At 47.1% G+C, this 15,587-nt stretch overlaps 2 protein-coding genes across 2 annotated transcripts in view; one reads left to right on the top strand and one right to left on the bottom strand.

Annotated features, from left to right (window-relative positions):
• The window catches only part of TM4SF5 (transmembrane 4 L six family member 5), a 139,145-nt gene that overhangs the window by 58,370 nt on the left and 65,188 nt on the right, over positions 1-15,587 (top strand). The window lies entirely within an intron of this gene.
• LOC141133566 (vitelline membrane outer layer protein 1-like) overlaps positions 3,316-15,587 on the bottom strand; it is a 50,924-nt gene continuing 38,652 nt past the window's right edge. The window contains exon 3 of the mRNA XM_073623026.1: positions 3,316-3,722. Coding sequence (XP_073479127.1) covers positions 3,437-3,722 — 286 coding nt within the window. The 3' untranslated portion in view covers positions 3,316-3,436. The remainder of the gene's footprint in view (positions 3,723-15,587) is intronic.

The following is a 15,587-nucleotide window of genomic DNA, read 5'->3' as shown; positions in this document are numbered from 1 at the left end:
CCATTCGAGGAGGCCACGAGGATGGTGAGCAGTGACAGTGCATGCATCAGTGACACTGTCCCCCTTGTCCACCTGTTGGAGCACACGCTGCGTGGAATAATGGACAGGGCACTTGAGGCAGAACAGAGGCAGGAAGAGGAGGACTTCCTTAGCTCTCAAGGCCCCCTTTATCCAGACAGTGTTCCTGCGTGCCCGCCGATCACACAGGAAGAGGACGAGGAGGAGGAGGAGGAGGAGGAGGAGGAGGAAGATTGTGTCAGTATGGAGGTGGAGCCTGGCACTCAGCATCAGCAGCAGTCTTTAAGGGATCAGTCCCAAGAAACACATGGACTTGTACGTGGCTGGGAGGAGGTGGCTGCGGACGTTGTCGTCCTTAGTAACCCAGAGGACTCCGGACCGAATGCCTCAGCAAACCTACGCTGCATGGCCTCCCTGATCCTGCAAAGCCTGCGTAAGGATCCTCGTATTCGTGGTATCAAGGAGAAGGACCAATACTGGCTGGCAACCCTCCTTGATCCACGTTACAAGGGTAAGGTTGCGGACCTTATCTTGCCATCGCAGAGGGAGCAGAGGATGAAACATCTTCGGGAGGCCTTGCAGAAAGGTCTGTGCAATGCGTTCCCAGAGACTGGGAGGTTACAAACTCCTGTTTCTGGACAACGTGTTGCTGAGGCTTCGGTCAGTCAAAGAAGGAGCGGTGGAGAAGGTGGCCGTCTGACCGATGCGTTCAGACAATTTTTTGGTCCGCAGCCCCAAGGTATGATCGGTTCCAGCAACCATCGCCAGCGTCTGTTTTACATGGTGCAGGAATACCTAGGGGCAAGATCAGACTTGGAAACCTTTCCCACCGAAAATCCTCTGGGTTACTGGGTCTTGAGGATGGATCACTGGCCAGAGCTTGCACAGTATGCAATTGAGCTATTGGCCTGTCCTGCATCCAGCGTTCTTTCGGAACGCACATTCAGTGCTGCTGGAGGCGTGGTAACCGATCACAGGGTGCGTCTGTCCACCGACTCGGTCGATCGGCTGACCTTCATAAAAATGAATCAGTCTTGGATCACCACCAGCTACCAAGCACCTGATGCTGATGTAACCGAGTAATTTTTTTTGAAATCTCAGATCCCTTCAAAGACTGCCTATGCTGATGCTGAGTGACTATCCCTGAGTAATTATCCTCTTCCTCCTCAATCATCACGCTGATAGCTTGTAAGAACATTTTTGGTTCTGGGCGCCACCACCAGTGCCTAAGGCACAATTTTTCAGCCCCTGTTTAACAGGGGCGTGTAATTACAATTTTTGATGTATTACTTTGCAGCAGGGCTCGTTCCTGCATTCCAACTAGAGTGTCTGTGAGGGGTTGCAGTGTTGTGGCACCAGCACCAGTGCCTAAGGCCCAATTTTTCTGCCCCTGTCTAACAGGGACGTGTAATTACAATTTTTGATGCAATACTTTGCAGCAGGGCTCGTTCCTGCATTCCAACTAGAGTGTCTGTGAGGGGTTGCAGTGTTGTGGCACCAGCACCAGTGCCTAAGGCCCAATTTTTCTGCCCCTGTCTAACAGGGGCGTGTAATTACAATTTTTGATGCAATACTTTGCAGCAGGGCTCGTTCCTGCGTTCCAACTAGAGTGTCTGTGAGGGGTTGCAGTGTTGTGGCACCAGCACCAGTGCCTAAGGCCTAATTTTTCAGCTCCTGTTCAACAGGGGCATGTAATTACAATTCTTGATCTAATATTTCACAGCAGGGCCCTGTGAGGGCTTACAGTGTTGTGGCCACAGCAACACCTAAGGCCCAAATTTCTGCTGAGTATATAGGGCAGGACCCTACTTTCAAACATCTAACTTACAAACGACTCCTACTTGCAAACGGAAGGAGACAACAGGAAGTGAGATGAAATCTACCCCTAGGAAGGGAAATTCTCTCCTGTAAGAGTTAATATGGGAAAACAATTTCTCCTTTCCACTGATGCTTTCCAATCCTTGTTCCACAAAAAAACCCAAATTTTCAAAAAACATTTTTCATTGGGACAAAAAGTGAGGTGAAATCTTCTGAAGAGGAGGAAAGACAGCAAAACAAATGTCACAGGGGTGATAACCCTTCCCTATGTTTTCCAAAAAGCTTAAAAAAGATTTTTTGGCTGGAGCTAAACACGTTAAAAATGTACCCGTTCAAAATGACAAAGAGATTCTACTTAACAACAAACCTACAGTCCCTGTCTTGTTTGCACCGCCTGTATACTGCTGTTCAGAGTATATAGGGCCTGGTGGCCCCACACCTTTCCTTATTTTAATTTTGGTGTGGGGTTCCCCTTAATATCCATACAAGACCCAAAGGGCCTGGTAATGGACTGGGGGGTACCCATGCCGTTTGTCTCACTGATTTTCATCTATTGCCATGACCCGACATGACATTAAACCCGCAAGCAGTTTTAAATGAGATTTTTTCCTTTAAAAATGACATTTGGTGCAGGGACTGTTCTAAACACGGGAAACACGCGTCACTTTACAGGCATACTATAGACACCCCCCAGGTACGATATTTAAAGGAATATTTCACTTTTTTTTTTTACTTTAAGCATCATTAAAATCACTGCTCCCGAAAAAACGGCCGTTTTTAAAAGTTTTTTTTGCATTGATACATGTCCCCTGGGGTAGGACCCGGGTCCCCAAACCCTTTTTAGGACAATACCATGCAAATTAGCCTTTAAAATGAGCACTTTTGATTTAGAACGTTCGAGTCCCATAGACGTCAATGGGGTTCTAACGTTCGTGCAAACTTTCGGTCCGTTCGCAGGTTCTGGTGCGAACCGAACCGGGGGGTGTTCGGCTCATCCCTAATTGTAATAGGCGCACACACTTTTTTTTTGGCGGCTGGCTAGACCGTGTATTTTCAAACCACAACTGGCTTGACCGCAGTGTGTGAAGGGGATCTCACTGGTCAAAGACTGATGTGTGTGTGAAGGGGGATCTCACTGGGGAAGGACCAATGTGTGTGAAGGGGGATCTCACTGGGGAAGGACCAATGTGTGTGAAGGGGGGTCTCACTGGGGAAGGACCAATGTGTGTGCTGGACTTATGATGTCAGTGCTGGAGAATGCTCTGCATTCAAAATTGGAAACATAATCCACCAGTGACAGATGGCAAAATTAAATTAGAACTTATGCATTATATCAGTAAGGATATTCCATACCCAATGTCATATTTAGATTAAACTTTTATTCATATCCTTTAAGTTCTCGTTTTGTTATTTGATACGTATTTATTGTAATGTATCACAACACATTGATCATATTTAAACACAACACAACACAACACATTGACCATCTCATCTGATTTATTTATTAAAGTATTATTTATTTAAAACAATAGCATTAATCATTTTATTTCAAGTAAATCTTCATATTACTCTTATTTTTTTTTATATTGTGATCCTGATTTTAACAGCATCTGAACTCGACATTATTCAGGGCCGTGTCATCTTCACCTCCTTGGGGAGGCTCCACTCTGGTTCTGATGCCACAAATTCCAGATTGGCAGATGTCACTCCAGTCACAAAATGTTCCCCATCTTCCACCATTACCTGTCAGGATATTATTATCAGAGCATTGGAACTTGATATTGTTGGCTGCAGTATTGTCATTGTCCTGGTACGACTCAACTTTCAGAGCAAAACTGATGAGTGCCCCAGAGGGACACCACTGAATACCAGTCCAACTTCCCCATCTGTAGTGAAAAACAAAAATAATTTCATTGCTGGTCTATGGAGATCTGCTTATTTTGCACTGCAGCAATACTAGGCAATTGGCTTTACATTCAAGTTACATTTGAACTTTGACCATGCACCTAGAAGCTTACAGCCACTGCTTATACACACCGCCCCTTTCACTGTTCTGAAAAGGAGAACACCGATGTAAACTTCAAGCCAATCTAAGGACTGTCCTGCATGGGAAAAATCACAAGTTCGCTTTTAAAGACAAGCAGAACTTCTGTGAAGTTGTCCTTTAATCAATGCTCCCACTCACTTGAGAGTAGCTCATCTGGTAATATACAAACCTTCAGCTCTAATCCAGCGATGTTCGCTGTGTGGCCAACTCTGGTGCCAAACGTTCTTCAAATAGAAAGCCTCTGACTGGCTTTTCTTCATACTAAGCATGAGCACTGCACCCCTATTAACTCTTATGGGGCAGTTGTGCTCTACAGAAACACTGGAGGCCACCATCAATACAGCTAACCCATAGGAATGAATGAGGTTGTGGTCACATGCACAGTGTGAATAGGAGCTAGTTGGTATTCTTTCTGGAGGCTGTATGATGCCGGTCAGGACTATACAGCAAAAATTACTAGATTAAGGCTGAAGGTAAGCACGGTATTGGGTAAGCTGCACTCAATGGGTTGAGGGAATTTATTAACCCCCTGAGTGACTAAGGGTAAAACAAATCCTAACGCCTGAGCACAATTTTTCAGCTTTGACTTGTGTTAGTAAAACTGTATATATCTTCAATTCACAACTGCTTTGTGTATTCAGGTGGATTATACAATGGTTTCTTTCAGGAAAAATTGGGCTTTCTTTGTGTGGTATATTGTTATGGATATCTCCTGAATTTTTTTATTATCAAAGCCAGCAGCAGCCGCTCATAGGGGGCACAGGGAAGCCGCCCCCCCAATCTTTGCGCCCGGCCCCTGATCTCCATGCAGGGCGCCGGATGATTTTTTGAAGCACATGATTAGTGTCTGAGGTTCTAATTGGCTTCAAAAAGGGTGGGCTTGCCACCATTGCCTGCCACCAGATGCAGAGTGCCACCGTCACTTGTCACCAGATGCAGAGTGCCACTTGCCACCATCGCCTGCCACCAGATCCAGAGTGCCACCGTTGCCTGTCACTAGATGCATAGTGCCACTTGCCACTGTCGCCTGCCACCAGATGCAGCATGTCACTTGCCACCATCGCCTGCCACCAGAGGAAGAGTGCCACCGTCACCTGCCACCAGATGCAGCTTGTCACTTGCCACCGTCGCCTGCTACCAGATGCAGCATGTCACTTGCCACCATCACCTGCCACCAGATGCAGCGTGTCACTTGCCACCGTCACCTGCCACCAGAAGCAGAGTGCCATTGTTGCCCACCACCAGATGCAGAGTTCCACCGTTGTTTGCCACCAGATACAGAGTGCCACTTTGCACCGTCGCTTTCCACCAGATGCAGTGTGTGACAAACCAGCCTGTGTTCAAGGGGTGGGAATGGGATCTAATGTGGAGAAAGATCTGTGTGCTGGAGATGGGATTTCACTGAGAAAAGAACAATGTGCGTGTGAGCTGGGGTAGGGATCTCAGCAGGGAATGGCCATTTTGTTTGCTTACCACCACTCAATATTCAATTGACCAATGTGTGCTGGGGATGGGATCTCACTAATGCAGGCCAAACAGAGCAAATTATTGGCAGACCGCCAAGCCATTCTATTGTGCTGGCGGGAAGTGGGGAGCAGGGGAAGCCGTCCCCACCAGGAAAAGACAGTGATTATTGCGAGTGGCCATACTAGCTGCTACAGCGACTTTACTTCCAAGTGCACTTTCAGTGCGCTTTCAAGTGCATTTGCAGTGCAAAGTGGATTTTCCTTTAGTAAATAACCCCCAATGCATCTTTCTCTCCATTCATAAAAAAAGTAAACCCTTGGGTGGACTGACCAGTGTCTGATCACTGTGATAGCCAATCAGAGGCTATCACAGCGATCAGGTGACCGAGAACCGGGAGTCCAGGGTCCTATTTGTTAGTACAGTACCCGGGGCTCCTGGTGAGAGCCTGGCCTCTGTGCTGGGAGCCCGATGTGTGGCAGGCTCTCAGCACAAAGACAGGTACGCAGATATGCGGCCTCATGGATAAAGGCCCACTTCTGTGAGGCAGCATATCTGTGTATCATCAGTGGGAAAGGGTTAAAGGACAACTTCACCAAACACTGTAATCAAAACGAATTCTGATTGTGGTTGGTGTTAGCACAGCAATGAACTAGGCTTGTATCACAATCCACTTCCCACCTTATGTACACACGATCAGAAATTCGGCCCTCAGAAGACCGATGAGAGTTTTTCGTCGGAAAATGCATCCATGTGTATGCTCCATCGGACTTTTGCTGGTGGAATTCCAGCCAGCAAAAGATTGAGAGCATGTTCTCAATTTTTCGTCCGGAAAAAGTTCCTATCCGAAAATGCGATCGTCTGTAGCAATTCCGACGCGCAAAATTCCTACGCATGCTCGGAAACAATTCGACGTATGCTCGGAAACATTGAACTTCATTTTCTCGGCTCGTCATAGTGTTGTACGTCACCGCGTTCTTGGCGGTCGTAAGTTCAGCAAACTTTTGCATGACCGTGTGTATGCAAGGCAAACTTGAGCGGAATCCCATCAGAAAAGCCATCATATCTTTTTCCGACGAGAAGTCCGATCATGTGTACGTGGCATTATGCCGCGTACACACAGGCGGACTTTTCGACAGAATAGGTCCGGCAGACTTTGACGGACTTTCTGGCAGACTTTCCGACTGACTTTCGAATGAACGGACTTGCCTACACACGATCAACCAAAGTCCGACGGATTCGTATGTGATGACGTACGAACGGACTAAAATAAGGAAGTTGATAGCCAGTAGCCAATAGCTGTCCTAGTGTCGGTTTTTGTCCGTCGGACTAGCATACAGACAAGCGGACTTTTCGACCGGACTCGAAAAGTCCGTCAGAAAGATTTGAAACATGTTTTATTTCTAGGTCCGTCATACTTTGGGGAAAAAAAGTCCCCTGGAGCCCACACATGGTCGAATTGTCCGACGGAGTCCGGTCCGCCGGACCTAGTTCGTTGAAAAGTCTGCTCGTGTGTTGGCTCAAACTTGTCTTGCATACACACGGTCACAAAAAGTTGTCGGAAAATCCGATCATTCTGAACGCGGTGATGTAAAACATGTACGTCGGGACTATAAACGGGGCAGTAGCCAATAGCTTTCATCTCTTTATTTATTCTGAGCATGCGTGGCACTTTGTGCTTCGGATTTGTGTACACACGATCGGAAATTCTGACAACGGATTTTGTTGTCGGAAAATTTTATAGCAAGCTCTCAAACTTTGTGTGTCGGAAAAACCGATGGAAAATGTGTAATGGAGCCTACACACGGTCGGAATTTCCGACAACAAGGTCCTATCACACATTTTCCGTCGGAAAATCCGACCGTTTGTACGGGGCATTAGAGTTGCGATGGAGGAATTTCTCTGCAATCTAAATGTTTGAGAAGAAGACAAATCCAGTCTCCTTCAAGGGTCTGACCATCCCATTCATTTGGATTTTTTTTTATGGCAGTTCATTGGGAAAACCATATATATATATATATATATATATATATATATATATATATATATATATATATATATATATATATACAGTCAGGTCCATAAATATTGGGACATCGACACAATTCTAATGTTTTTGGCTCTATACACCACCATAATGGATTTGAAATGAATTGAACAAGATGTGCTTTAATTGCAGATTTTCAACTTTAATCTGAGGGTATTTACATCCAATTCAGGTAAAAAGTGTAGAAATTACAACAGTTTGTATATGTGCCTCCCACTTTTTAAGGGACCAAAAGTAATGGGACAATTGGCTGCTCAGCTGTTCCATGGCCAGGTGTGTGTTATTCCCTCATTATCCCATTTACAAGGAGAAGATAAAAGGTCCAGAGTTCATTTCAAGTGTGCTATTTGCATTTGAATCTGTTGCTGTCAACTCTCAATATGAGATCCAAAGAGCTGTCACTATAAGTGAAGCAAGCCATCATTAGGCTGAAAAAAACAAAACAAACCCATCAGAGAGATAGCCAAAACATTAGGTGTGGCCAAATCAACTGTTTGGAACATCCTTAAAAAGAAAGAACGCACCGGTGAGCTCAGCAACACCAAAAGACCCGGAAGACCACGGAAAACAACTGTGGTGGATGACCGAATAATTCTTTCCCTGGTGAAGAAAACACCCTTCACAACAGTTGGCCAGATCAAGAACACTCTCCAGGAGGTAGGTGTATGTGTGTCAAGGTCAACAATCAAGAGGAGACTTCACCAGAGTGAATACAGAGGGTTCACCACAAGATGTAAATCACTGGTGAGCCTCAAAAACAGGAAGGCCAGATTAGAGTTTGCCAAACAACATCTAAAAAAGCCTTCACAGTTCTGGAACAACATCCTATGGACAGATGAGACCAATATCAACTTGTACCAGAGTGATGGGAAGAGTATGGAGAAGGAAAGGAACTGCTCATGATCCAAAGCATACCACCTCATCAGTGAAGCGTGGTGGTGGTAGTGTCATGGTGTGGGCATGTATGGGTGCCAATGGGACTGGTTCTCTTGTATTTATTGATGATGTGACTGCTGACAAAAGCAGCAGGATGAATTCTGAAGTGTTTTGGGCAATATTATCTGCTCATATTCAGCAAAATGCTTCAGAACTCATTGGACGGCGCTTCACAGTGCAGATGGACAATGACCCGAAGCATACTGTGAAAGCAACCAAAGAGTTTTTTAAGGGAAAGAAGTGGAATGTTATGCAATGGCCAAGTTAATCACCTGACCTGAATCCGATTGAGCATGCATTTCACTTGCTGAAGACAAAACTGAAGGGAAAATGCCCCAAGAACAAGCAGGAACTGAAGACAGTTGCAGTAGAGGCCTGGCAGAGCATCACCAGGGATGTGTTCCAGACTTCAGGCTGTAATTGACTGCAAAGGATTTGCAACCAAGTATTTAGAAAGTGAAAGTTTGATGGGTGATTGTTAACCTGTCCCATTACTTTTGGTCCCTTAAAAAGTGGGAGGCACATATGCAAACTGTTCACCTGATTTGGATGTAAATACCCTCAAATTAAAGCTGAAAGTCTGCAGTTAAAGCACATCTTGTTTCATTTCAAATCCATTGTGGTGGTGTATAGAGCCAAAAAGATTCGAATTGTATCGATGTCCCAATATTTATGGACCTGACTGTATATACCAAAGAAAAGAGGACACACTCACAAGTGTGTATAAATTACAGTATATCATAAATAAAGAATCCTAAAATAAATAAAAAATGATAATATTCAAATATTTCCTTATAAAGTTGCACTTATCTAAAAATTTAGTAAATAAAGAAAATAATTAATAAGAAAAAAAGTCCAAATAGAGACAAAGCCTTTCAGACAATATGTGCACCATCCATCACCAGAAATTTAGTGATCCTGAGTATAATGCCGCGTACACACGGTCGGACTTTACGGCGGACTTTGCCCGGCGGATTTTTCGACGTACTTTCCGACGGACTTTGTGAATGAACGGACTTGCCTACACACAATCCACCAAAGTCCGTCGAATTCGTACGTGATGACGTACGACCGGACTAAAACAAGGAAGTTCATAGCCAGTAGCCAATAGCTGCCCTAGCGTGCCTTTTTGTCCGTCGAACTAGCATACAGACGAGCGGACTTTTCGACCGGACTCGATTTCAACGGATAAATTTTAAACAAGTTTAAAATCTAAGTCCGTCCAACTTTTGAGAAAACAAAGTCCGCTGGAGCCCACACACATCGAATTGTCCGACGAAATCCAGTCCGCCGGGCAAAGTCCGCCGTAAAGTCCGCTCGTGTGTACGCGGCATAAGCCTCCACTTTACAGAATGCTTGCTTACCAACTACTAATGACCTCCTATTACGGAAGGTCAATTTCGCTTGTGGCTCAAAAACCCAGCCAGGTTCTTTATCCATTCAGGAAGACTTTAGAGACGTAGTTAGGAAATACACCACTTTAGGAAGAAAACCTTGCCATAGCATAAAATCCTTTACACGTTTATTTCCAAATAAAAAGATTGTGCTTACAAAATTAACTTTCAAATACGCATAACATATAAAAGCCGTCCGGCTTCGAATAGCAACCTGTCCTTCTGCGAATTGCATACGCGGTGACTTCAGCACCTCGCCCCGTCCGACGCATTTCGTCACAATATGCTAATAAAAGTCGTTTTAATCTTGCTTCACCGACACTCAAGTCAGAAATTACATCTGTGCATTCAAATCCATCACCTATGGAAAGCAGCTCACCATTTTAATATGACTCACTGTAATCACTGTAGTGATGTAGTTGTAGCAGGATGAATATTAATTTTTATAATTCAAGTTAATTCCGCAGCAATCGGTTCATCCAAAGAGATGTATTTATTGAGTCCCAGCACAGAAAAAAAGTTCACAAGATACTTGCAACAGAGTACAAAATCCAACAGAGTAGGTAAATATTACAATGAACAGCAACCTTCAGATTCTCATTCCTCCTAGCATATATTAGCAAGCCTAGAGACATTACAATCCAGCATATGTCCCATCTGTAATATGAACCTATATATCGTTCATGCATTCAAGAATGTGTATTATAATCTAGACCTGTGCTCTCATCTTGAAGAAGGAATGAATGTCGGTTCATCTTCCTCTGAAATACTAGTCTGACACTGGGGGGTTTCTGCTTGGTCAACCCAACATACTCTTTGATCTTATTGTTAATCAAAGTGAAAAGACTCTACTGCTAATTACTGGCAATAGCCTTTTAAAGTCTCATTAGTGTTTACTAAGTAAACAGGCCACCAGAGGCGGCTCTCTAATTAGGCAAATAAGGCGGTCACCTAAGGCCTCGCACTCATAGGGCCCCGCGACCGCCTCATTGAAGAGCTGCCTCTGCTGACAACAATGCCGCTGCGGGCGGCATTAAGCTCCGGCCAGCAGTGGTTTAACATTGTCTGTGTGTTCCACGGCCAGGCAGCGGAGAGAGAGGACAGAGTGTGGCTCTGTCTTGAGGAGGAAGCAGGGCCAGTGCTGTGTTGTCCGGGGTAGGAGAGGGGGAGGAGAAGGGGAGGAGGTTCCAGCAGCCGGAGCAAAAAGTTTCCTGCTGCTCCGGAGACGCAGAACGCGCCCCCCCGGCCGTTACCCCCCACCACTGGAGTTCTCAACGGAGCGGTCCCCGCACACCCAGAGGAGGAATCTGGCATGCAGTGGCAAGGAGGGGAAGAGGAAGGTCCCACGGAGGAGGCCCCACGAGCGCTGTATAGAGCCGATGGAAAGGGAGGTAGGAAAGAAGAGGTGTCCAGACCGGGCCGCCTCTCTCTCTGGGGAAGTCAATCAGTGCAGGGGGGGAGGGGGAACCGGGGCTCCAGCTGCAGGGAGAGGAAAGCTACCATGCCACAACCCCTTCTGCAGCCAGCGACCACCAACATGAGAGAGAGCCAGTCCCTTCCCCAGCATCCCCCAACCACAGACTGGTCTTTATATTCACCCCCTGTCCTGTCCCATGCACTCCACTCCCTTCCTCCTGATCATCAGTGTCACAAACAGTAAGGACAGCTCAGTCCCAGTGTGCCCACCTGTGATTGGCAGCCCCTGACCCCTCCCTCCACCCTGCCCTTACCCCACCTATGCGGGACTTCACTGCGGGGGGGGGGTTGGGAGGTCCCAGTCCAATGCCGATCCTCAGCCATGGTGGGCCGGGTGCTCTGCATCCTGCGCTAGCACTGCCTGCTGATTGGCTTCTTTGCTGCTATCTCCTTCACTGACACCAGCACTGAGATAGAGAACACTGACACCAGCACCGAGATAGAGAACACTGACACCAGCACTGAGATAGAGAACACTGACACCAGTACCGAGATAGAGAACACTGACACCAGCACCGAGATAGAGAACACTGACACCAGCCCTGAGATAGAGAACACTGACACCAGCACTGAGATAGAGAACACTGACACCAGCACTGAGATAGAGAACACTGACACCAACACTGAGATAGAGAACACTGACACCAGCACCGAGATAGAGAACACTGACACCAGCCCTAAGATAGAGAACACTGACACCAGCACTGATATAGAGAACACTGACACCAGCACTGAGATAGAGAACACTGACACCAGCACCAGGATAGAGAACACTGACACCAGTACCGAGATAGAGAACACTGACACCAGCCCTGAGATAGAGAGCACTGACACCAGCACTGAGATAGAGAACACTGACACCAGCCCTGAGATAGAGAACACTGACACCAGCACTGAGACAGAGAACACTGACACCAGCACTGAGACAGATAACACTGACACCAGCACCGAGATAGAGAACACTGACACCAACACTGAGATAGAGAACACTGACACCAGCCCTGAGATAGAGAACACTGACACCAGCACTGAGACAGAGAACACTGACACCAGCACTGAAATAGAGAACACTGACACCAGTACCGAGATAGAGAACACTGACACCAGCACCGAGATAGAGAACACTGACACCAGCACCGAGATAAGGAGCACTGACACCAGCACCGAGATAAGGAGCACTGACACCAGCACCGAGATAGAGAACACTGACACCAGTACCGAGATAAGGAGCACTGACACCAGCACCGAGATAGGGGGCACTGACACCAGCACAGAGATAGGGAGCACTGACACCAGGGATGGACTGGCCATCGGGACTACCGGGAGATTCCCGGTGGGCTGATGGCTCAGTGTGGGCCAGTTTCTGCCGCATCTGCGGTGCGCGGCGATCTACCCGTCAACCGCCGACAGCTGTTGCCTGACGGGTAGATCGTAAGCCAGTATGCAGAGTTGCGCAGGAAGCGGGTGTAGTAAGTTCTCTCTCTCATGTCACGCATGGCTGCTCCCCGGCGGCCCCTCCTCTCTTCTTGTCTATCCCCATTGGCTTGTAAGATCATCTGGGATAGAAGAGAAGAGAGGAGGGGCCGCCGGGGAGCAGCTGCGCGTGACATGAGAGAGATAACTTACTAGGCACTCTTCCTGCGCTACTCTGCATACTGGCTAGTAAGATCCTGATGATGTGTCCCCTGATGTGCCCTGATGATATGCCCCCTGATGTGCCCTATAATGTGCCCCATCATGTGCCCTGATGATGTGCCCCCTAATGTGCCCTATAATGTGCCCCATCATGTGCCCCCTGATGTGCCCCATGCCCTGATGTGCTACGTGCCCTGTGCCCTAATGTGCCATGTGCGATGTGCTATGTGCCCTGATGTGCTATGTGACCCGATGTGCCCCATAATGTGCCATGATGTGCCACAATGTGTCCTGATGTGCTATGTGTCCTGATGTGCCCCGTGCCCTGACGTGCCCCGTGCTCTGATGTGCTATGTGCCCTAAAGTGCCTCATAATGTGCCATGTGCCCTGATGTGCCATAATGTGCCCTGATGTGCTATGTGCCCTGATGTGCTATATGCCCTGATTAGGGATGAGCCGAACACCTCCCTGTTTGGTTCGCACCAGAACATGTGAACAGGATAAAAGTTTGCTCGAACACCGTTAAAGTCTATGGGACACGAACATGAATAATCAAAAGTGCTAATTTTAAAGGCTTATATGCAAGTTATTGTCATAAAAAGTGTTTGGGGACCCGGGTCCTGCCCCAGGGGACATGGATCAATGCAAAAAAAAGTTTTAAAAACGGCCGTTTTTTCAGGAGCAGTGATTTTAATAATGCTTAAAGTCAAACAAAAAAAGTGTAATATCTCTTTAAATTTCGTACCTGGGGGGTGTCTATAGTAACACCCCCCAGGTATGAAATATAGGGAAACCCCAAACCAAAATTTTAAAAAAAAAATGACGTGGGAGTCCCCCTAAATTCCATACCAGGCCCTTCAGGTCTGGTATGGATTTTAAGGGGAACCCCGCGCCAAAAAAAAAAAAAAAAAAGGCGTGGGGTCCCCAAAAAATCGATACCAGACCCTTATCCGAGCACGCAACCTGGCAGGACGCAGGAAAAGAGGGGGGGACGAGAGTGCGGCCCCCCCCCTCCTGAACCGTACCTCCCTCCATGCCAGCATGGGTGCGGAGCAGCCCGGAGAAGAAAATGAAGAAGAGAAGAAGAGAAGAAGGAAGAAGAGAAGAGGATGAAGAAGAAGATGAAGAGAAGAGCGGGAGCCTCCCCCCATGCCATGGATGCGGAGCGGCCCAAGGAGAAGAAGATAGAAGACGCCGCGGAGGAGATGCTGGACGAGAATGCCGGAGGAAGAACCAGAAGAGCCAGAAGAACCAGAAGAAGAAGAAGATGAAGGAAGATAGAAGAAAGAAGAAGCGTTTAAATAAAGGAATTGTCAAAAACTGTCTCTTGTCATTTTTAACATTTTTGACAGTTTTTTAGTGAAATGGTAGGGGTAAGTACCCCCTTACCATTTCACACAGGGGGGGGCCGGGACCTGGGGGTCCCCTTGTTAAAGGGGGCTTCCAGATTCCGATAAGCCCCCCACCCGCAGACCCCCACAACCACCGGCCAGGGTTGTGGGGATGAGGCCCTTGTCCTCATCAACATGGGGACAAGGTGTTTTGGGGGGCTACCCCAAAGCACCCTCCCAATGTTGAGGGCATGTGGCCTGGTACGGTTCAGGAGGGGGGGGCCGCACTCTCGTCCCCCCCTCTTTTCCTGCGGCCTGCCAGGTTGCGTGCTTGGATAAGGGTCTGGTATGGATTTTTGGGGGGACCCCACGTCGTTTTTTTTTTTTTGGCGCGGTGTTCCCCTTCAATTCCATACCAGACCCGAACCCCACGTCATTTTTTTTTTTAATTTTGGCACGGGTTCCCCTTAATATCCATACCAGACCTGAAGGATCTGGTATGGAATTTAGGGGGACTCCCACATCATTTTTTTTTTTAATTTTGGTTCGGGGTTTCCCTGTGGGGAATTCCCATGCCGTTTTTATCAATGAACTTCTATGTGTATTGTCGGCAATGCAATAGCCGCGGGTAGTTTTAAATGTGTTTTTTCCTTCCAAATGTCATTTTGCTCTCAGACTGTTCTAAACACGGGAAACATGCGCCCCTTTACAGGCATACTATAGACACCCCCCAGGTACGAAATTTAAAGGGATATTACACTTTTATTGTTTGACTTTAAGCATTATTAAAATCACTGCTCCTGAAAAAACGGCTGTTTTTAAAACTTTTTTTTGCATTGATCCATGTCCCCTGGGGCAGGACCCGGGTCCCCAAAAACTTTTTATGACAATAACTTGCATATAAGCCTTTAAAATTAGCACTTTTGATTTCTCCCATAGACTTTTGAAGGGTGTTCTGCGGCATTCGAATTTGCCGCGAACACCCCAAATTGTTCGGCGAACTTGCGAACAGCCAATGTTCGAGTCGAACATGAGTTCGACTCGAACTCGAAGCTCATCCCTAGCCCTGATGTGCCCTGATGTGCTATGTGCCCTGATGTGCCCCGTCCCGATCTCCTATACCCTGATGTGCGCTGTGACCTGATGTGCGTTGTGGCCCGGTGCCCCGTGCCCTGATGTGCCCCGATGTGCTGTGCCCCGATGTGCTGTGCCCCGATGTGCTGTGCCCCGATGTCCTGTGCCTCAGTGTCATGTGCCCTGATGTACTGTGACCTGTGCCCTGATGTACTATACCCTGATGTGCTATACTTTGATGTGCTGTGCCCTGTACCCTGATGCGATGTGCCCTGATGTGCTGTGTCCTGTACCCTGATGTACTGTGCCCTGACGTTCCCTGATGTGCTGTGCCCTGTACCCTCAT

The sequence above is a fragment of the Aquarana catesbeiana genome, linkage group LG03, assembly GCF_042186555.1.
Source record: "Aquarana catesbeiana isolate 2022-GZ linkage group LG03, ASM4218655v1, whole genome shotgun sequence".
Taxonomy (NCBI): Eukaryota; Metazoa; Chordata; class Amphibia; order Anura; family Ranidae; genus Aquarana; species Aquarana catesbeiana.
This window is presented reverse-complemented; position numbering and strand designations above follow the sequence as displayed.